The following is a 22,291-nucleotide window of genomic DNA, read 5'->3' on the forward strand; positions in this document are numbered from 1 at the left end:
GAACAAGCCTGGACAGGTGTACCCTCCTCCACTTGGGGCATCAGAAAAGCCTTTCCCTTTCTAGGCTGGACTGTGGGTTTGTGGTGCTTAGAAAATGAGGCCGAGGAACAAAATTTTTTTTTTTTTTTTTTGGTTTTGGGCCACACCTGGCAGTGCTCAGGGGTTACTCCTGGCTGTCTGCTCAGAAATAGCTCCTGGCAGGCACGGGGGACCATATGGGACACCGGGATTTGAACCAACCACCTTTGGTCCTGGATCGGCTGCTTGCAAGGCAAACGCCGCTGTGCTATCTCTCCGGGCCCAGGAACAAACTTTTGATCTTTTTTTTTTTGGCTTTTGGGTCATACCCGGCCACGCTCAGGGGTTACTCCTGGATCTAGGCCAGAAGTTGCTCCTGGCAGGCTCAGGGGACCAGATGGGATGCCGGGATTCGAACCACTGACCTGCATGCAAGGCAAACGCCTTACCTCCATGCTATCTCTCCGGCCCCAAACGTTTGATCTTTACAACCTGTTTGTCCTTGGTCCAAAGGAAGGTTCTGGGCTGCTCAGCTGAGGCCCTATTGCTCCCCTCTGCCTCTCAAACGTGCCCTGTGTCCCACAGGTGGTGGTTCCCGAGGCTGACTCCAGGGCGGGGCTGATGTTGAAGCCACATACAGTCCCTCTCACTGTGACCGACAGGCCCGTGGTAGATGTGACCTTCATGCAGTTCTTGGCATCTGTCTCTGGGAAAGTTTCTTGTTTGGGTAAGATGTCTCTTGGGAGCTGAGATTGCTGGTTTCTGGGTGGTGTAAGGGATCTGGAGGGCTTCTTTGCATTGAAAACCTGGGGCAGAGAATAAGGGGCCTACTTCCTGAACTTTGGATCAGGCCTGGCCTACTGCCCAGTGACATAGAGGAGGACATCAACATTGACTTGTGAGGCCTCAGCTTGAAATGCTGAGCAAGGCTTTAATGAGGCTTGAATTAGGGCTTTGTCTGGAGGTGCTGACAGAGAGAGAACTGAGACTTGGGTATGGCCTGTCAGGGTGACCCAGACCATTTGACCTCAACTCTCTGTACTTCTCTGTGCTGTGGGCTCCCTCCTCTGGCTCTGAAAGGTGCGTGGGAGACTCCACAGGCCCTTTCAAGGGCCTAGAGCTGACTGCTAGTGCCGTGGAGAAAGCTGGCAGGTGGGAAGACCAGGCCCTGCACTGTTTGCTGCTGTAGAAATACATATTAATTATTGAGTCCTGGATGGTGGTGGATGATGATGAGATGGAGGGATGGTGATGAGATGCAGGCCTGGGCCATGCACCTGCAACCCCCTCCTGCCATCAGGGCTTCGAGCTCAGGGTGGCGTCGAGGAAATGATCCACAGGCAATCAGGTTTCAGGGGACATCAGCTTTATTACTAATAGGCCCTAGCCACCTAGGCTAATCTTTTAAGCAGGCTCTCTTCAGCTGCCCTGCCATCTCCTGCTGCCTCCTTCAGCTGAGTCCCCCTTGCTGACTCCCTCAATCCCCTTTTATACCCCTGAAGCAACCCTTTGTTCTTCCAAAGACCCCTCCCAGAAATGGGCTGGTCTTACCATCAGGTAAGATTACACAGGAAGGTGGGGGATGGATAACACCCTGCATATTCTCTTCCCCGCCTCAATAACAAGATCTCTTACACACTGATTCTTCCATGAGTGCTGGTACCTCATGGTTACTTCTAGGAAATCCAGAGCTGATTGGCCCCCAAAGAAGCCCCAGGGGACCAGTGCTGTGGTTCTTGGGGTTACTCGGACAGACTTGCCCACCCATCTTCTCCCTGCAGACACTTGTGGGGACCTGCTGGTGATGCTGCAGTCCCTGAACCGCCAGGGTGAGAAGCGTAGCCTCCCGCTGTCAGGCAAGGTCAACGCTCTGACCTTCACCTTCGACCGTGTACTCCCCGGCAAATATAAGAGTAAGTGCCATGCTATGGGCCCACATTCTCAGCACTCTGGCTCATCATTCTGAGTTCCCTAGAGAATAGCATCTGCTGGTCACTCTCAACATTTGAAACTGTAAATTACAGCACCACTGTTCCCCTATTGACCCCACATTCTCCCCCAATCCTTTGCTTTTATTTTGGGGGGGGGGGGCACACCTGGCGCAACTCGGGTTACTCCTGACTCTGCATTCAGAAGTCGCTCCTGGCAGGCTCAGGGGACCATATGGGATGCCAGGGATTGACCAAGGTTCATCCCAGGTCGCTCGGGTGCAAGGCAAATAAACTTACCACTGTGCTATCACTCTAGTGTCTCCCCCATCCTTGTTGAACTTCAGCGTCCCTGTCCTTGCCCTTGAACTTGTGTGTGTGTGTGTGTGTGTATGTGTGTGTGTGTGAACTTTAGCGTCCCTGTCCTTGCCCTTGAACTCGTGTGTGTGTGTGTGTGTGTGTGTGTGTGTGACTCTGACTCATTGCCCCTTCGTCAGGATACTCTATGCTCTTCTTTGGGGTGAACAGGTGCCCCAAATCATGTCATTTGACCTCCCTGTGCTTGGAACAGGAGTGGGAGGTTGTTGGTGTTGTGTGCGGCCACTTGGTGACCATGGGACCAGGGCCAGGTGGATTAGCTCTGAGACGTGATAACCTGCCAAATGGGAGAGCGAGAGACTTTGAGAAGGTTGGCCAAGATGAAGTAGAGCCTGGGAGGCCCTGGCACGGGCCTATGTAGTATGGTTGCCACCAGGCACAGCCTCCTCCCTCTCTACCTGTTTCTGCTCCCCTTGGGACAGCTTGGGGAAGTGGGCAGTGATCCACCCATGAAGCGGATGCTCTTCTCTAGGGAATTCAGTTTTCCATTAGATCTGAGGACTGCCCTGATATGCCTGATTGCATATTGCAGGCTGAACAGAGGCAGGCACGTTGTCTGTTGATGTGTCTGTCGGGTGTGGCCCAAGGGTGCTACCTGGACCAAGTAGCTGATGCTTTGAGGCTTGAGCATGATTGTGTGACCCTGTGGTCAGTTACAGGACAGATGGGCTATTGCCTGGGATTTGGATGCAACTGAATTGATTTGATTTATTTATTTATTTATTTATTTATTTATTTATTTATTTATTTATTTATTTATTTTGGTTTTTGGGTCACACCCAGCAGTGCTCAGGGGTTCCTCCTGGTTCTACGCTCAGAAATCGCTCCTGGCAGGCTCGGGGGACCCTATGGGATGCCAGGATTCGAACTACCATCATTCTGCATGCGAGGCAAACACTTTACCTCCATGCTATCTCTCTGGCCCCTATTTTATTTTATTTTATTTTTTAATTTTGGACCACTCCCAGCAATGCCCAGGGCTGATTCTCTGGTGGTACTGAGGTTATTCTTTGAGATGCTGGGGATCAAACCCGGGTCTACTGTTTGCAAGGCAAGTGTCTTACCTACTGTGCTATTGCTCTGGCCTGCAACTGAATTTCTTTTTCTGGGGGGAATTTAGTGCTCTAGTTTCCCTTTTTTTTTTTTTTTTTTTTTTTTTTTGGTTTTTCGGGCCACACCTGTTTTGATGCTCAGGGGTTACTCCTGGCTAAGCGCTCAGAAATTGCCCCTGGCTTGGGGGGACCATATGGGACGTCGGGGGATTGAACCGCGGTCCTTCCTTAGCTAGCGCTTGCAAGGCAGACACCTTACCTCTAGCGCCACCTCGCCGGCCCCCATTTAGTTCCCTTTTTTCTTGAGCTGTGCCAGCTTCTTTATCGAGGTGCCACTGCTGGGCACTCCACTTGCATAAAATCTGGAGATGCTTAGTTGACCCATTGCTGTGTTTCCTGGTGGTGGAGGTGGTGTCTGAAGACCATATACTCTGTCCCCTGTGTGCTCCTGCAGTCAGCATTGCGCATGAGGACTGGTGCTGGAAGAACAAGAGCCTGGAGGTGGAGGTGCTGGAGGAGGACGTGACGGGGGTCGAGTTCCGGCAGACGGGCTACATGCTGAGATGCTCCTTGTCCCATGCCATCACTCTGGTAGGCACCCTGCAAGGTGCCCCTGGTCCTCTGTGTTTCCCCTTGTTCTCCTGACTCTTCACAACTTTTACGGGTACCCAGGTTATGAGAGGAAGCCAAGAGAGGGCATATTTGCTCAGTAGCTTGGAGTAGACACTTCTCAGCCTCGGGGTACTCCAAAAAGGGGGGGGGTCCTAGGTAGGACCCGTTCCTTGGCTTAGAGTCCAGTGGATGTGTCTAAAGCGTCCTTGGTTCCTCCTGCCTCATGTGTCCACTGTGAGTGCTTGTTGATGCCCATCAGAGCACTCTAACCTTAGGTGGACAGGGATGTTGCAGCAGGGTCAACTCTGTCGGGTCCTTTCTGAGTTGTGTTTGGCTTATAGTGAGAGTGAATGCATTGTAGACTTGGATTGATGGCAAGATGTCCTGCCAGATCCTAGTGGAGAAACTGAGGCAGAAAGCAGTGAAGGAACTGTTTCTATTAGATACTGGAGGGTCTAAAATTGCTCTTAGCCGGGCAGCTCACCTGTGTGCTCAAGAAACAGCTTTGCAGGTTGGAGCAACAGCACAACGGGTAGGGCATTTGCCTTGCATGTAGCTAAACCTGGGTTCAATCCCTGGCATCCCATATGGTCTCCTGAGCCTGCCAGGAGTGGTTCCTGAGTGCAGAGCCAGGAATATGCTCTGAGTATTGCCAGGGTCTTTAAACGAAGAAACAGAAAGCAGCTTTGCTTTGAGGGCTGGGCATGCTCAGGGCCAGCAGAGGAGTGACTGACACTTGAGCCCCAGTCCCCTCTCCACCCTCTGCTGTGTTTCCCATTGCCTTATTGAGATCCATATCCCTCACGTCTCTTCCTGCTCCCCATGACCTGTTTTCCAGCTCTGCTCTCATTGAATGAAGCCTTTGAATTTCTTTGTGGGTGCCAGAGGGCTGTGGTCTTCCTGTGTCAGAGAACCCCCTGCCCCCCCCACCCCCCCCACCCCCCCCCACCCCCCGCTTGTCTCAGTGTGGTGCCTCCTGAGGACCCACATCTTAACCCCTTGACTTGCCTCAGAGTGGGTGTTTCCTGAGGACTCATCTCCTTGGGCCTGTCTCAGAGTACTTGCTTAAAAATACCAGTTGGTGGCATGAAGAAATGTGTTGTTTTGTTTGCAAGTTTTTGAAGTTTTTTAATTTTCCGGTGGCTCCCAACTGCCTGAATGATTAATGGCTGAACAGATGACTGGTTCTGAAACAGAAATAGTATTAATCATCTTACGTCATCGTCACCCATGTAAGTCATTGTGTTGCCTCTGGCCCCCCTAGGAGTTTTATCAGGATGGAAACGGACCCGAGAATGTGGGGATTTATAACCTCTCCAAAGGAGTCAACCGCTTCTGCCTGTCCAAGCCAGGTGAGTGTAGGGCTGATCATGACAAGACCAGGGCAGGTTCCCCTCTGTGCACTGTCTGTGCTGGCCCATTCGGCTCTGTGCTGGTTAGCAAGTGCTTGGGACATGCTTTCCCATTTTTCTCCTCTGGGGGAATAGAGGAGTTGTTGATTTTGCAGGGAGGCTTTGAGGAGTGTGAAGCTCTCAAGGGATGCTCAGCAGGCTGTGGGCCCCACCAGAGTCTCATCATTTGTGCTTATGGTCTAAGTTCAGTGATGCCGGGACATGGTACTTCTCATGCCCTATGGTGGTGGGGGCTCCCTGAATCACCAGGGTGGTGCTGGGGACCTCCAGTGCTAGGGGGTTCCCTAAGCCTCCACATGAGCAGGCTGAGGATGGGGGCAGGTAGGATGGGGGCTAGGGAGTCTGCAGAGAGCAGCACTGAGCTTCCAGGGCCGGACCAACTTACTGGGGTTGGGTGGGGGGGCTTATCCCTGAACACAACTTCCTATTCCCTTCTGCAGGTGTGTACAAGGTGACCCCTCGTTCCTGTCACCGCTTCGAGCAAGCCTTCTACACCTATGACACGTATGCCTGGGGGGCAGGGCAGGGGGTTATTTTTATGTATTTATTAATTTTTTTGGTATTTGGGCCATACCCAGCAGTGCTCAGGGTTTACTCCTTGCTCTGTGCTCAAAAATCACTCCTGGCTTTTACCTTACAGTGGCAAGAAGCTCCTCCTCACTATTCTTACTTAGTATTATACTGGCAATCCTAGCTAAGTCAACAAATAGGTCAAGAAAAAGATAAAGATGCCATGAAGGAAGAATTAAAATTTTGTTCATAGGATAACATGAATGCCTATATAGAAAATCCTAAAGATTCAACATAAACAAACTTAAAATCAGTTAAGTTGCAGGGCAAAAAGTTAATATCCAAAGGTCAATAACTTTTAGGGCCAGAAAGATGGTATCGAAGATTTGCTTTGCACATGACTGACATGGGTTTGATACCTTTAAATTTTAAAGCACAATGCTAATTACAAGAGTACTGACAATTAATTTAGTGTAAATTTAATCTTCCCCAAATGTACATGATCTGTAAACAGAAGATGATTCACATTTTAGAATAAACAACAAAAAAGAAATCATTCCTGGTGGGCTCGGAGGACCAAATAAGATGCCAGGGATTGGACCAGGGTCCATTGTATGCAAGGCTAGCACCCTCCTTTCGGCCTGGTGGGAGGATATCTTATTGAAGAGGAGGGCAGGGTTTCTTTTTTTTGTTTGTTTTTGGGCCACACCCGGCAGTGCTCAGGGGTTACTCCTGGCTGTCTGCTCAGAAATAGCTCCTGGCAAGGCACGGGGGACCATATGGGACACCGGGATTCAAACCAACCACCTTAGGTCCTGGATCGGCTGCTTGCAAGGCAAACACTGCTGTGCTATCTCTCCGGACCCATTGTTTGTTTGTTTGTTTGTTTTGCTTTTTGGGGTGACGCTCAGGTTACTCCTGGCTATGCGCTCAGAAGTTGCTCCTGGCCTGGGGGACCATATGGGACGCTGGGGGATCGAACCTCGGTCCGTCCTAGGCTAGTACGCTGGCAAGGCAGACAGACACCTTACCTCTAGCACCACCGTGCCGGCCTCTCGGAGGGCAGGGTTTCTACTTGATGCTTGTTGGGGGTGAGCAGAAGTCAGGCCTGGCAGAGGATTTCTGGGTAAGGGTTTGAGGACCTGGGCTCGACTGCAGGACTTGGAGATAGTTCTCTCTCTCTCTCTCTCTCTCTCTCTCTCTCTCTCTCTCTCTCTCTCTCTCTCTCTCTGTCTCTCTCTCTCTGTCTCTCTCTGTCTCTCTCTCTGTCTCTCTCTCTCTCCCCTTTCTCTTTCTCTCTCTCTCTCCCTCTCTCTATACCTCTCTCTCTTTTTCTCTCTCTTCCTCTATCTCCTTTCTCTTTTTCTCTTTCCTTCTCTCTCCTCCACTTTGTTTTGTATTGTAGTGGCTTCAATATACCCTTTGTTGAGTCTTCTGACCCACTTTTGATGACTTCCCAGTACTAAGGGCTTTATTGGGAATTTGGGGGGGACAGGTGGGGGAAACACATCTGGCAGTCTGTTGGAAAGTGGGAGGCCTGACTTCCGGGAGATGTTCTGTCCCCAACCCCTGAACAGTTGATATGACAGCACTGTGTCTCTCCACGCCCAATCTGTAGGTCTTCACCCAGCATTTTGACGCTCACAGCTGTCCGCCACCATGTCCTGGGCACCATCACCACAGACAAGATGATGGATGTCACCGTGACCATTAAGTGAGGCTCAGCAGTGGGCGGGAGGGACCTTTATGGATTGGCCTCCAAGAAGCATTTCTACTTTCTTTGTGTGTTTGTGCAGTGGCCCTGGTGACCTCTGGTGCAGTGTGCGGGAACCCTCAGGGCCACACTTAAGGACCATATGGTCCCTGAGATCAGGCCAGGTTCGGCACCTGCGTCTTGTCTCCCTGTCCTATATTTTTAACTTTATTTTCCAATTTTTATTATAATACTGTGATGTACCAAGTTGTTCATAAAATAGTCGTTTCAGGCGTTCAGTGTTCCAACCCTAATCTCATACCCAGTTTGACATTACCTCTACCAGTCCCCAATCTCGCACCCACCCTTTCAGACACAAACAAATTTACTACATAGTAGTCTCTGTTACAACACAAAGGCAGATGGAATGATCCAAACTTAGATCAACAAGGATCAACTTGAAAAGATTGTTCTGCCTCTCCATGGTGGTACTAAAGTCAGTTTCTAAGGATTGATGGGGTTGTGGTTGGCTGGCACCTATTACTCCAGAGTCATTCAGCACCCAGGACTCTTCCCCCCTTGGTGGTGGTGTGACTCAAGTCTTAGCTTCACCTTGGGTCACCTACAGAAATGTTAGCCTTCACCCTGGACTGCCCTCCTGTCCCCAGGTCATCCATCGACAGTGAGCCTGCCCTGGTCCTGGGCCCACTGAAGTCGGTGCAGGAACTGCGGAGGGAGCAGCAGCTGGCGGAGATCGAGAGCCGCCGGCAGGAGCAGGAGAAGAGTGGCAAGGGGGGTGCTGAAGGCAGGACCAAGCCACCTGCGCAGGAGATGGTGGATGAGCCGCAAGGGCCTTTCTCCTACGACTTTTCCTACTGGGCCCGGTAAGCGGCCTGTGCATGTATGCTCATGGACCCTGCACCTGCTGTGGGCCTGCACGGCTGAGCCAGCCCATCCTTGCAGGTCTGGAGAGACAATCACTGTGACGCCCTCTTCCCGGGAGCTGCTCTTTTACCCACCATCCATGGACGCTACCATCAGTGGAGGTACCATCCACACGGGCTTGGGGTGGACACCACACAATTCCTTCCACCTTCCTCTGCAGACCCTGTAGGCCCAGTGGGGGTGCCACATGATGAGCGAGTGTGAACGGGAGGTTGCCACCAGTGCCCACTAGCTCTACCCTCATGCTGGCTTTTTTTTTGGGTTTTATTTCATTATAGTCAGTAGTCGGTGGGCCACCCCCAGCAGTGCTCAGGGTTTACTCCTGACTCTGCTCTGGGATCACTCCTGACAGTCTTCAGGGTTGGGTACTATGAGATACTGGGAATTGAACCTGGCTCAGCTGTGTTTAAGGCAAGCGCTTTGCCCACTGGATCTCAGCTTGCTCTTTTTGGAAGGCCCCTGTTGTAATCTCTGATGTGCTTCCAGGGGCTTCCCCAACACCCTGCCTGCCCCTTTGGTAATAAAGGAGAAGAAGCAAGTGAGAGGCAGTCAAAGGAGTTGGTGAAGGCCAGAGCCATTCTCAGTAAATCTTGTTTCTTGGGGGATGGAGGTTTTCTTCATCTGCCCTTGGAAACCCAGGGCCACTTCTGTTGGCCCTTGACAAGTGGTGCTGGGCCCAACACTTTGGTATTTGGGTCAAGCAGTGTTGGGGCATGGCTAAAGGTGCTCAGGGGCCATGTGTTAGTGAGGCTCACTCAGGGCCACGCACCCCACACAGGACACAAGTTCCACTCCTCTTAGCCCGCCCCCTTAGATAGCTGAGTGGGGGCTCCCTGCTCTTGCACTCGAGTCAGTCCAGCTTCTCCCCTTCCTCAGAGAATTGCCCTGGGAAGCTGATTGAGATCCATGGCAAGGCTGGCCTGTTCCTCGAAGGCCAGATCCACCCGGAGCTGGAAGGGGTAGAGATCGTCATCAGCGAGAAGGGGGCTAGCTCCCCCCTCATCACCGTCTTCACCGATGACAAAGGAGCATACAGGTGCGGGGTGGAGGCAGTGGCCCTATTCCTCACTCCCCCAGCCCCGAGGTGGAGCCCTGAGCGCCTGTGTCTCCCAAGCAGCGTGGGGCCCCTGCACAGTGACCTGGAATACACCGTATCATCGCAGAAGGAGGGCTACATCCTGACTGCCGTGGAGGGCACCGTCGGCCACTTCAAGGCCTATGCCTTAGCAGGAGTGAGCTTCGAGGTAAAATGCTCTCTGGCTTCTGGCTCCCGTCTTCTAGTATCTTGTGAGCTTCCCTGGCAGTTTTGGGGACTCCCCCCGCACCACAACCACCCTAGAGATGCAGGCCACATGCAGTTTCCTATGTGATAAATACTGTGAAGAATGGAGAGTTTGGTTATTTTGGCACAGGGGAAAGCCTGGGCTTATTGGTGGAGTTGGCACGTCCCTCAGCCCTCTGGGTTCTGGTTCCCCTTTGGGACCCCTTTCTTGGGCTGGTTTACTGTGGGACACTCAATGCATATGTATTTGGTGGGATGGGAGGGCCCGGGGCCACACCCATTGGTGCTCAGGGCCATGAGTGCTCAGGGACAGGCAGTCCTGGGGATTGAACTGAGGCCTGCTTGCATGTAGAGCACCTGGGTCTGTGGAGCTGGACTTCTCCTTCACTGGGCCCAATTTGCTCCCTTTGCAGATTTCTTAGGATTTTTGTAGCAGGAATGTTCCAGAGAGCCTGAAGGACTCTCTCCCTCCACATCATCCTGGAGCTTGTTTGGCCCCATGAGGCTCGCCTGGATCAAGCTTTTTCGAGCTTCTAGGCCAGCTGGGCTGCCTGGGGCCAGACTGGTGCCCTGTTATGCAGTCATGCGGGGGATGGAGCCAGGCTGTGTGTTTTACTGCTGCCCTGCTCTGTCTGCCCCAGCCGCTACTGATTGTCTTTACAGCTTTGGTTTGGAATTTCTGTTTTGGGTCCATACCAGGAACTGTTTAGAGGTGACTTCCAGCTCAGTGCTAGAAGAATTACTGATGGTAGACAGCAGCAGCTTCTGTCATATCAGACCTTTGAATTCTACAGGTTCTTTTTTTTGTTTTTTGTTTTTTGTTTGTTTTTGTGGTTTTTGGGTCACACCCGGCAGTGCTCAGGGGTTATTCCTGGCTCCAGGCTCAGAAATTGCTCCTGGCAGGCACGGGGGACCATATGGGGTGCCGGGATTCGAACTGATGACCTCCTGCATGAAGGGCAAACGCCTTACCTCCATGCTATCTCTCCGGCCCCAAGAATTCTACAGGTTCTATGGTAGGGCATAGACAGGTCCCTGAGACAGACAGAGACAGACAGACATACACATATAGCTTTTTGATAGGGTACAGATGTGTTGGGTTTACACATACTTTTACACTCTTTCCCCTTAACTTTCTTTTCCTCTCTCCCTCTCCTTCCTTCTCTTCCCCTTTCTCTCTTGTGCTCTCCCATTCATTCTCCCACTCTCTTTCCCTTTTTCTCCCTCTTCCTCTCCTTTGAATCCTGCTTACCATTTTCCCCATGGGTCCTTCTTTGGTGCCCCCAGTGGGTATAACAAATGAGAAAGCCCAGGGTCTTCCTCATTGACCGGCTCACCTGTTCCTGTATCCCCCCAGATCAAAGCTGAAGATGACCAGCCCCTCCCTGGGGTCCTCCTGTCCCTCAGTGGTGGAGTGTTTCGTTCTAACCTCCTGACACAGGACAATGGCATTCTGACCTTCTCCAACCTGGTGAGTGTCCCCAGCTCCTGGCCCACCCAAATTCCCAGGGGCACCTGCTGGATGTTGAAAGGTTTCTGGCAAAACCGAAGTGTCAAGCCAGAGTTTCGTGCTGCAGATGCATGTTCCTTGGCCTACCTGCCTGATTTGGAGAGACCCTGGGTTTCTTTTTTTGTTGTTGTTGTTTTTGTTTTTGTTTTTGGGTCACACCCAGCAGTGCTCAGGAGTCACTCCTGGCTCCACGCTCAAGAAATCGCTCCTGGCAGGCAAGGGGGACCATATGGGATGCCAGGATTTGAACCACCGTCCTTCTGCATGAAAGGCAAACGCCTTACCTCATGCTGTCTCTCCGGCCCCAGATCCTGGGTTTCTAACTTGTCCTAGAGACAGTGAAGGGTCATATCTCTGCTATGCTCCTCACTGTGGTGTCTGCAGCTTTTACACGGTACTCAGTTAGGATCAGCGTTGGTCATTTTCCCTTTTCTTCCTAGATCTATGGGCCTTGTCGTGGGGTAGTGGCTGGGTTGATGGCATGAGAAGGCCTTGCAGCTGGCACGAGGGAAGGGGTCCGCAATTAAGATATGCGGTGTGGTGGGAGGCGAGTGTGCCAGTGTTTGCTTTGCAGCTCACCTGGCAACAGGGCCGGACTGGCTTTTGGGAGGACCGGGCATTGTGCGGCTGTTTGGGAACTCAGGCTCAAAAAGGTTAGCCGTCACTGCTCTAGGGCATCTCTGAGCTACCTTAGAAAGCCCAGACACAGGCCGGAGAGATAGCACAGCGGTGTTTGCCTTGCAAGCAGCCGATCCAGGACCAAAGGTGATTGGTTCGAATGCCGGTGTTCCATATGATCTCCCGTGCCTGCCAGGAGCTATTTCTGAGCAAACAGCCAGAGCATTGCCTGGTGTGGCCCAAAAACCAAAAACCAAAAAAAAAAAGAAAAAAAAAAAAGCCCAGACACATTTTCTGCCCACTTGCTTCGGACTCCTAGAACTGCCAGTTGCCATGGGGCTGTCCTTTGTGGGGAGGGGTCCCAGGACCCTGATGAGCTCGGGGCTGCTCGCTCTGTCTGTGTCGGGAGCCTCAAGCTCATGCTGCACTGTCCTGCAGAGCCCCGGCCAGTATTACTTCAAACCCATGATGAAGGAGTTTCGCTTTGAGCCGTCCTCGCAAATGATTGAGGTGCAGGAAGGGCAGAACCTGAGGATCACCATCACTGGCTATCGGACGGCCTACAGGTGAGGCCCCTGCTGCTAAACGGGGTCGTGGGGTCCTTATACGCAGAGGAGATGGGGTGCCAGGGCCTAAGCTTTGGCCCCACTGCCCTTTTCTTCTCTTACTTCATTGATGTCCTTTGGTGAGATTGGCCTCAAGTATGGCTGAATATTTCACTTGTTTCCCTAAAGTGAGGAAGGGAACCTCTTGGACTTCTCTCCTCATCTCCCGTCACCTGTTCCTGATATTTCTGGAATACTCCAGAGATGATTTGTGCAAAGGCATGGGTGGTGTGAATTACACACCTGTTTATATGTAGACTCATTCCCACAAGCACATATGTGTAACCTCACATATGTTCACAAGCATTCGGGATGGAAGTGTGATTAGCTGGGGGTTGGATGTAGGATAAATGAGCCACTCGCAGATGAAAGTATAGTAATGGAAGATGAAGTGGCTCATCTTCGATTTATGTAATGCTTCGTTATCTAAAACAAAGCCGAGTAGAAAGCAAAGAGAATTAAATAAAACTTTTGCCCTTCTTTTGATTCTCTTTCTGGAGCTTCCCTCAAGTCAGAAGTCTTGAGCAAAGGACTCGCTGAACAGCCTTCTGGTAGGGTGCTTGGCTGGGACATGATCTAGCAGGCATGGCAGTGTCTGGTCCCAGGTATGCCGCTGTGGCCCTGCTTCCTAGAATCACAAGAGCTCAATTATTTCCTCTCTGCACGCAGCTGTTACGGCACCGTGTCGTCCCTGAATGGGGAGCCCGAGCAGGGTGTGGCTGTGGAGGCGGTGGGCCAGAGTGACTGCAGCATCTACGGGGAGGACACGGTTACAGATGAGGAGGGCCGGTTCCGGCTACGGGGCCTGCTGGTGAGACTGCAGAGCTGATGTGGGCTTTGGGGGTGACTTGTGGTATACCCAAGACTGCTGGGAGTAGATTGAGTGAGAGGGCATGAACCCCCACTGGGACAGCCCTTCCTGGCCCATGTTCTCTTCTTGGGCTGGAGTTCTGCAGCTGAGAAGTAGTGGGTTTGGGTAGCTAGGCCTAGGGAAGAAACAGCGAGCGCCTCACAGAACAGGGGACCATGGTTCCTGGGGAATCCCCTTGCTCGCTCTCTCTGAACAAGTGACAGTGGATTTGTTTGTAGCCAGGATGTGTCTACCACGTGCAGCTCAAGGCTGAAGGCAATGAACACATCGAACGGGCCCTGCCCCACCACCGGGTCATCTCGGTAAGGCCATACTGACCCAGCTTCCCTTCTCTCTATCATCCTGACCCACCCACACCTGCCCTCTTATCACCCTGACCCACCTTCCTCTACCCTCTGACTCTCATTCCCAGCCCACCTACCCCCACCTTCTGACTATCACCAAACCCAGATCCCCTCTTCCTCTGATTATATGTCTGGTCCCTGCTGGGTGATTGGGGACTCTGGGCTATGAGGACCTTACAGGCGTCCTCTGTGCAGCCGTCCAAGCAGCAGAGGTGAGAGCCTGTCCCTGGCCCCTGAGTTCTGACTGTTCCTACTCACATTAAAGCTCTCTAGAGGCCAGTAAGCTCAACCAGCAGTTTCTCAGTCGCCTGGGTTTCTGGTTCCCTGGGCACACTGGGAACTAGCTATGCCCCGACTCTTGCCTTTGCATGAGGTTGGTTACCAGTCACTGGAAGCCATGCAACATTGTTCCTCCTGGGCCCGGAGAGATAGCACAGCGGCGTTTGCCTTGCAAGCAGCCAATCCAGGACCAAAGGTGGTTGGTTCGAATCCCGGTGTCCCACATGGTCCCCTGTGCCTGCCAGGAGCATTTTCTGAGCAGACAGCCAGGAGTAACCCCTGAGCACCACCGGGTGTGGCCCAAAAACAAAACAAAACAAAAACATTGTTCCTCCAGACCAGCTTATGGGCTAGTGGTGGGTAAGGACAGCAGCTCTGGTGTGAATAGGGTGGGAGAGGCTGCACAGGACATTGGGTGGAGAAAGTGGGTTTTGTGGGTGTTTCTCAGCTTCTAGTTTTTTCAGCAGCTGTGGTGGCTACTTCTGAGGTTCACTGGTCCTGGCCAGCCACTGTGGCTCTAGCTACAAGGAGCAGGCCCCATGGAGTGACAGGCAGAAGAGTGACAGCATTCTGGCTGCTCCCATTAGGACTGGTCTTGTAGAGAAGGTCTTTCAGCTTTTCAAATGGTAGGTGAGTCACTGCAGCAGAGGGAAAAGAGGTTCAGGTGAATGGCAGGACAGGACCTGAGGCAGCCTCTCTCACTTGAGGTTTGTGACCTTGGACTTGGGGCTGCATTGAGGAAGTGAAGCCTCCCGCCTCCCCCCCCCCCCCCACATCCCCTAAGCTTTTGTGTCTCCTCTTCCAGGTTGGAAACAATGACATAGACGACGTCAACATCATCGTTTTCCGGCAGATCAATCAGTTCGACCTGAGTGGGAATGTGATCACCTCCTCCGAGTATCTCCCCACCCTGTGGGTAAGAGACAGGGTGATGGAGAGGCAGGGAGGAAGGGCCCACCCTACAACAGCTCCTGTGTGTGCGCCCCAGAGATGCTCTGGGTGGAGGTAGAAGCTCCAGAACCTTCCATTGCCATGTGTACACACAGGCCAGGTTTCCATGGTGGAGTCTGGTGGGCCCACAGCACTGGTGACAGGTGTAGGGGAAACCCCTCCCCCTCACTGCCACCCTCATCTTCCTCCTCATGTGCCTATGGCTTCCTGTAGCAGTGAGGGCCTATGGCTTCCTGTAGCAGTGAGGGCCAGGCAGACTCTGGCTGCTTCTGGGAGCTTCCAGGCCACCAGCAGAGCCTGGGAAAGCCTTTGGCTGAGGTGGGACCCAGCCACGGGCCATGGCAGTTAGAACCTAGCTGCATTGTGGGGAGGTGGGAGACTTAGAGGTCCCAGACACCAACTCTCTGGGGACCTTGACGGTGCCTGATGAGAGGCTCCTTTAGGCTTCCCTCATTCTTCTGCAAGGATCAGCCGTACTGATGTGCATGTTCCACTTAAGTGACTGAGGAACTGTCGCTCGGCAGCCCCATGGTTGGTCTATTTGTCTCCCCTTACCCCAGAGAGGAACCCCCCCTCCCCAAGAATGTCCAAAGTGGAAGTGTTGACCTTTTGGAAAGCACCCCCTCCCCCTGCCCCTTATTCTGCAGGTAAAGCTGTTTAAGAGTGAGAACCTTGACACACCCATCCAGACCGTGTCTCTGGGCCCATCTCTCTTCTTCCACTTCCCACCGCTGCTCCGGGATGGCCAGGTAGGGCCCAGCCTGGCCCCTCTCCTCTCTACAGCTCATGTTTCTCTCCTCCCTGAAGCCTGCAGCACTTGCTGACTGCCCCAGCCCAAAGGAGCAGCCAGGCAGCTGTTAGGTCTTGCTCCTTGTTCACGAAAATCGCCCTGGTGTTATTCCCTCCGGGGTGTGTGTGTGTGTGTGTGTGTGTGTGTGTGTGTGTGTGTCCGGGGTGTGTGTGTGTGTGTGTGTGTCCCCGTGTGTGTGTGTGTGTGTGTGTGTGTGTGTGTGTGTGTGTCCGCTGTTAGGTCTTGCTCCTTGTTCACGAAAATCGCCCTGGAGTTCTTCCCTCCGGTGTGTGTGTGTGTGTGTGTGTGTGTGTGTGTGTGTGTGTGTGTGTGTAAAATATAGAGAGAGAGAGAAAAGAGAGAGATTGGTCTGTGTGTGTGTGTAAAATATAGAGAGAGAAAGAAAAGAGAGAGAGATTGGTCTGTAATCTCAGCTGAGGCCTTATTGGCAACATTGCTTCCTGAGTTACTTTTTATGATGACAGACTCTGACCTTAGTGATACCATTTTTGGTGCCTGCATCTGTCAGAGAATGTGTTGCTTCCTCCACGAGTTTCCCCTGGGATCTTTGCAGGCTGTGCTGGCCCCATGTGACCATAGTCTAGGGAGCAGTGACCATAGTCTAGGCAGGGCTGGGATCGGACAGAACAGGTCTTTGTCTGACACTTTTTTTGTTTTGTTTTGTTTTTGGGCCATACCCGGCAGTGCTCAGGGGTTACTCCTGGCTCTCTGCTCAGAAATCACTCCTGGCAGGCACGAGGGACCATATGGGATGCTGGGATTCGAACCACCATTGGTCCTGAGTCAGCGCTTGCAAGGCAAATGCGCTACCGCTGTGCTATTTCTCCAGCCCCAACTGACACTTTCTTCAGGCACCTAGCTTGAAGTCAGGGCTCTGCATGGGGCTGGGATCATCCCATGTTCTCAGAACCAGCCAGCTGGGAGTTGTGCAGCCTTGACCCCGGCAGGCCAGCTCCCCCATAACAGCTGTCTCCTTTGGGTGCTCCAGGCCTCCTTGACCAGAGCAGCCCATGTGAGCTTTTGGGGAGCCCTGGAGCACTACAGTTGCTGTGGCTAAGAGTGCCATGGGCTCCATGAGGTTGATGCAGTGACAGTCTCTGGACTTGGCTACTGGCCATCACTGGGTACTGCTCAGAGGTTAGTGCTCCTGGTGTGCAGGTGTGAGCCTGGAGGTCATTTTAAAAGCATCAGATTCCCCTTTATCAGGCCCATAGGCATCCCTGAAAGAAAGAAACCACAGAAACAAAAGTTCAGGACCTATAGATCTGAGAATAATTTGTTGGCTTGGAAGTTGGACAGGGTTAAGACAAAGAGCTGGACCACTTTTATTGCAGGATGTAGGGACTGGTGTTGGGCTGCTGTAATTCAGGCAGAAAGGGAAATCTGTCCCTACCCCCATTTTGAGGATGCTACAGAGGTGTCAATAATTCTCTTTCCTGATGGGAGCATCTTGCTTGTATGCAGAACTACGTGGTGGTACTGGGCTCCACACTGCCCAGATCCCAGTATGACTATGCCCTGCCCCAGGCCTCCTTCGCAGCTGTGGGCTATCAGAAGCACATCACCCTGGTGTTTAGTCCCACGGTAAGGGGTACTGGGGTGGCCCTACCCTGGATCTCCCCAGAAATGAGGCCAGAGTGCTTGGGCCCATTGTTGTCTTATGGGGAGACCCCAGGGACCAGAATGGGGGGCGGGTGGCACTGTCCTGGGGAATGAGGTGGGGCATGATCTCTTGGTGCCCTCAACGCCTGGTGACAAGTTCAGCAGGAGGTCCTGGACATGTCCTGCTCAGGCTTTCATTCAATGTCAATTTGCTGCTTCTGGACACCCCTCTCCTGGGTATCCTTGGGGACTGTGGTGGGCATGGGAGCAGGCTGCCATGTGACGGGCTCCATCTGGCCTTTCAGCGAAGACTCCCTGAGCAGGACATCGCCCAGGGCTCCTACATCGCCCTGCCTCTCACGCTGCTTATCCTGCTGGCCGGTTACAACCACGAGAAGGTAGAAGGGCCTGGACCCAGGGATGCAGGCTGGGCAGGGAGGGCTGGGACCCTGTATGAAGGAAGGGCTGAGAGGTTGCAGAGACCACAGAAACCATGGCGTCTCCTGCTCTAGCCCCAATCCCAGTCCTAGGGAAGTGGTACCCGAGGGTCCAGCCTATTTCCACAGATTTCTCTAGAACAGGGGTCTCAAACTCAATTTACCTGTGGGCCGCAGAAGGCGAAGTCGGGGTGATCCTTGAGTGCAAAGTCAGTAGTAAGCCTTGAACATTGGGGGTGTGTGACCCAAACAACTAAAACAAAACAGAACAAAAAAAGATTCCTCTAGGGCAGGGCCACAAAATATTGTACGGAGGGCTGTTTGAGGCCCGCAGGCCTTGAGTTTGAGACCCCTGCTCTAGAACAAAGGCCCATCCCCGAAGGAGATTCTGCTGGGGAGAGTGGGAGAGAGCAGCCTGGAGAAGGGGTGATGGTATTGACACTTCTGCCCCCTCACCCTTCCTCTCTGCTCCCCTCTCTCTTCCTAGCTCATTCCTTTCCTGCTGCAGCTCACAAGCCGCCTGCAGGGAGTGCGGGCTTTGGGGCAGACAGCTGCTGACGGTGGGGGTCCAGAGGATGCCAAGAGACAAGCCAAGAAACAGAAGACCAGACGGACGTGAGGGGCAAAGGTGGCGGGTGTCTCCCCCAGGACAGGCCACCACCTGGGGTCACCACTCTCCATGGGCCCTGGTCATGGCTTGAGTGATACTTGTACTGATCTGCTCAGCTCTGTCACCCTGGCCTGGCCTGGCCCCTCTGTTGACCCACTTGCGGGGGCCCTTCCGTCTCACTCCGGCCCCTCCTGTCACTCTGCTGAGCACAGTTTATTTTCCGAGTTGAAGATAATTTATTTTATTATATTTTGTGGAGTTTTTATTTGGGGTCAGAGAAGTATTTAAGCTGTGCCAGTAGACTTGAGAGTGTAAATGTGAACCTTTGGCATTTGTCTGTGCAAAGAGATCCAGGGAATGGAGTCTCATTCCCCAGTGTCAGACTTGCCCGCCCATCACTGGACTTTGCATCTGAGTCCCCTAGCAGGACTGTACACACCTATCTCCTGGGGGTTAGGGGAGGAGGAAGTAAAAGGCAATAAATAAAGCCCGTTTGTGTACTGGGCCCTTGCTGGTGTGTTTCCTGGATACTGGCCGGAATTTGGGGTCACTGTGCAGCTGCCCACAGTGCTGGAGGCCCTTGCTCTTCATTACTCCTTACTGCCATTACTCCTTCCCGGCCCGAGGAGCTCTGGCCCCTGTGGTTGCAGCAAAGCCAGAGCGACGATTTCACTCCATGCATGGCAGAGTTGTACTTGTTGTAAATTCAATATGTTTAAGAACTGATGCACCTTGGGGTCTGGAGTAGGAGGCCCAGATTTAATATCCAGCACCCTTGGGGAGTACCAATAGCCCCCCACTCCCCAACCCAGCTCATACCCCTACTATACTGCTGAACAAGGCCAAGCAAATAAAAAACTTAACCCACCCTTTTAGTCCAGGCAAATGCCTCTATAGCTGGACAAGTTTGCACAGGGCCTCTCTGCACGCAAAGCATGTGGGTCCATCACTCCAGTGTTCACTCACGGACTCACAGGAGGAGACATATCTGTGTCAGAACTTTTCTGTGACAGTCTGGATATGTGCTGACAGAGTTCATTGACTTAAGCCTGCTTTGACCCTCCACTCCTCTTGAGTGCTTTGAGCTAAGTGGTTGCTGGTAGGAGGATCATTGAGGCTGTGGTTCCTTCCCTTACTGAGACTGGTGTGACAGGATCAGCCAGAGGTGGACTGTGTAGAGTTGAGGGATGCCTGGTGGAGGCCCTAGGACTTATGGACTTCTGGGGACTTCTGAAGTGGCATGACATCTTTCTTGACCATTATGACTGACCATAGCATGGGGTTGGTTTCTTTTTGGGAAGGGGGCCACACCTGGCAGTGCTGAAGGCGGACTCTTGGCTCTTCACCCAGCATCCAGACCATACCCTGAAAAAAGCAAAGGAGTAGGACCGACAAATTATCATCTGTGGATCAAATCTAGATAGCTGCTTGTTTTTGTCAGAAAAAAATAATTATTTTATTATTATACCCAGTCATTTATAGTTTGTTTTTATCAATGAAGTTTTATTTATTATTTTGCCCTTTTTTGGGGTGGGGGCATATCCTGTGGCGCTTGGGGGTTACTCCTGGCTATGTGCTCAGTAATTGCTCTTGGCTTGAGGGACCATATGGTACACCACGGATCAAATCAAGGTCCGTCCTGGATTGGCCGCATGCAAGGCAAACACCCTACCGCTGCACTGTTGCTTCGGCCCTTTGGTAAAGTTTTATGGAAATAGAGCTCCATTGTCATTTATGTACAGTATAGTTTTTAAAATTTTTTTTAATATCTTTATACAATTTGATTACAAACATGATTGTAGTTGGGTTTCAATCATATAAAGAACACCCCCCTTCACTAGTGCAACATTCCCATCACCAGTGCCCTAAATCTCCCACCTTCCTACCCCACCCCCCACCCCACCTGTATTTGAGACAGGCTTTCTACTTCCCTCATTCATTCACATTGTTATCTTAGTTGTCAGTGAAGTTATTTCTCTTAACTCTACTTACCACTCTTTGTGGTGATCTTCATATCATGAGCTGGATCTTCCAGCCCTCATCTCTAATGTCTCTGAGAATTATTACAAAAATATCTTTTATTTTTCTTAAAACCATTCGATGAGTGATACTACTCTGTCTATCTCTCTCTCTCTCTGACTTATTTCACTCAGCATATAGATTCCATGTACATCCATGTATAGGAAAATTTCATGACTTCATCTCCTGACAGCTGCATAATATTCCGTTGTGTATATATACCACAATTTCTTTAGCCATTCATCTATTGAAGATGAATCTTCATCTTGGCTGTTTCCAAAGTTTGGCTATTATAAATAACTCTGCAATGAATATTGGTGTGGGGAAGGAATTTTTGAATCATATTTTTGTGTTCCTAGGGTATATCCCTAGGAGTGGTATAGATGGATCAAATGGGAGTTCAATTTCCAGTTTTTTGAGGAATCACATTGTGGTGCAGGTTGGTCAAGCCCATGCGAGGACCCATGTTCAGTATTTTGAAATTCTTCCTGGGTGGGAATGAGGCTCCTCGTCCCTTCCTTTTTCTTCTTCCTCTTTCTTTTCCCTAATTCTTTTTTTTTTTTTTTTTTTGGTCTTGGTGGGCGAGGGATTGAACCCAGGGCTGCACACATACAGGTAAAATGCTCAATTGCTTCTTCACTGACAGCCTCAGACCATTGCTCTGGTTAAGACGTGCAGTCGTGACCATGCACCTTCTCAGTCCTGGGGGTTGGTGACTGCCTGAATGTAATGGCTCTCCCGCGTGGGCACCTCTGGGCCTGGAGAGGTTGGGTCTGACAGTGTTAGTTTGCTGGGGTCTGCAGCTCAAATATTTTGTGAAAAGTATTTTCCTAATATAGTTTAAAAAATTCAAACATAGTCAATCAGATGCCAGAGATTTTTTTCATGTTCTCTGTAGCTGCCATAACCAGCTTGGATGGGTCTTCAAAGACCTTCTTCAGATTCTATGTAGGGCGGCAGAGCAGGGTGCTAATGCAGGATAATGTCCCTTCCCAGGGTTCTGGAAGTCTGTTTTACTTTAATCCTTCATCAAAGCTGCCATGCACTTCTGAGGAAATGCTAGCCAGCAGCTGGACCAGATGTCAGAAGGGCCGCAGCTGGGCCACCCTCAATCCTCAGCTCATTGGCTTCTTTCCAGTGAAACATCCTGGCAAACAGCTCTTGTTCCATGATGAAATCAATGATTGTGTCCCCAGCCCTTCTCCCTTTCTATAAGAGCAGCTTTTATCCTCTCTTGAAACCCTCTCACATTAACCCCCAAGTGAGATCCTGTTCCAGCTGCAATGGATTGATTTGACACCAAAATTCTGAAATGATAGTCATCTGACCTTCAGGCTATGTACAAGTGACTGGTTCAGTGTTTGGCAAATGACCGAAGCTGGACCAATTAGAGCCTTCCCTGGGGATTTTGTTTTTGTCTAGGGACCACACCCACTTGTATTCAGGTTTTTTCCTGGACTCTGGCTAGGGATCATTTCTGGCAGTGCTTTAGGGGCCATATGTGATACCTGGGTTGTTGGATTCTTACTTGGGTCAGCTGCATGTGAGGCAAGTACTCTCTGCTGAACTATCTCAGACACCCCTTGGAATTTTGAACTTGGCCTGTCAGGGAGTATTGGTCTTGTCTGTGGGGGAAGGTCTGGGGCTATATGGAGCATCCTTGCTGCCATTGGGAGAAAGCACATCTGTTGTGAGAAGGAAAATGTTATGGGAGATGGATAAAGAGCCTGTTTTGGTGAAATTCGAATGCTTCATTGGTGTCACACTTGCTCACTTCTGTGGCTTCTGGAGCCATATCAGCCAG

At 51.5% G+C, this 22,291-nt stretch overlaps 1 protein-coding gene across 1 annotated transcript in view; it reads left to right on the forward strand.

Moving 5' to 3' along the window:
- NOMO2 (NODAL modulator 2) overlaps nucleotides 1–18,973 on the forward strand; it is a 35,596-nt gene extending 16,623 nt beyond the window's left edge. The window contains exons 13-31 of the mRNA XM_049789086.1: nucleotides 604–745; nucleotides 1,800–1,931; nucleotides 3,831–3,967; nucleotides 5,253–5,340; nucleotides 5,841–5,904; nucleotides 7,529–7,624; nucleotides 8,272–8,487; nucleotides 8,567–8,649; nucleotides 9,425–9,584; nucleotides 9,666–9,792; nucleotides 11,188–11,301; nucleotides 12,397–12,524; nucleotides 13,233–13,374; nucleotides 13,653–13,736; nucleotides 14,863–14,973; nucleotides 15,656–15,757; nucleotides 17,284–17,403; nucleotides 17,727–17,819; nucleotides 18,346–18,973. Of these exons, the coding sequence (XP_049645043.1) occupies nucleotides 604–745; nucleotides 1,800–1,931; nucleotides 3,831–3,967; nucleotides 5,253–5,340; nucleotides 5,841–5,904; nucleotides 7,529–7,624; nucleotides 8,272–8,487; nucleotides 8,567–8,649; nucleotides 9,425–9,584; nucleotides 9,666–9,792; nucleotides 11,188–11,301; nucleotides 12,397–12,524; nucleotides 13,233–13,374; nucleotides 13,653–13,736; nucleotides 14,863–14,973; nucleotides 15,656–15,757; nucleotides 17,284–17,403; nucleotides 17,727–17,819; nucleotides 18,346–18,477 (2,271 nt within the window). The 3' untranslated portion in view covers nucleotides 18,478–18,973. The remainder of the gene's footprint in view (nucleotides 1–603; nucleotides 746–1,799; nucleotides 1,932–3,830; nucleotides 3,968–5,252; nucleotides 5,341–5,840; nucleotides 5,905–7,528; nucleotides 7,625–8,271; nucleotides 8,488–8,566; nucleotides 8,650–9,424; nucleotides 9,585–9,665; nucleotides 9,793–11,187; nucleotides 11,302–12,396; nucleotides 12,525–13,232; nucleotides 13,375–13,652; nucleotides 13,737–14,862; nucleotides 14,974–15,655; nucleotides 15,758–17,283; nucleotides 17,404–17,726; nucleotides 17,820–18,345) is intronic.
- Nucleotides 18,974–22,291: the final 3,318 nt, after the last annotated feature.

This window comes from Suncus etruscus, chromosome 15, assembly GCF_024139225.1.
Source record: "Suncus etruscus isolate mSunEtr1 chromosome 15, mSunEtr1.pri.cur, whole genome shotgun sequence".
NCBI lineage: Eukaryota > Metazoa > Chordata > Mammalia > Eulipotyphla > Soricidae > Suncus > Suncus etruscus.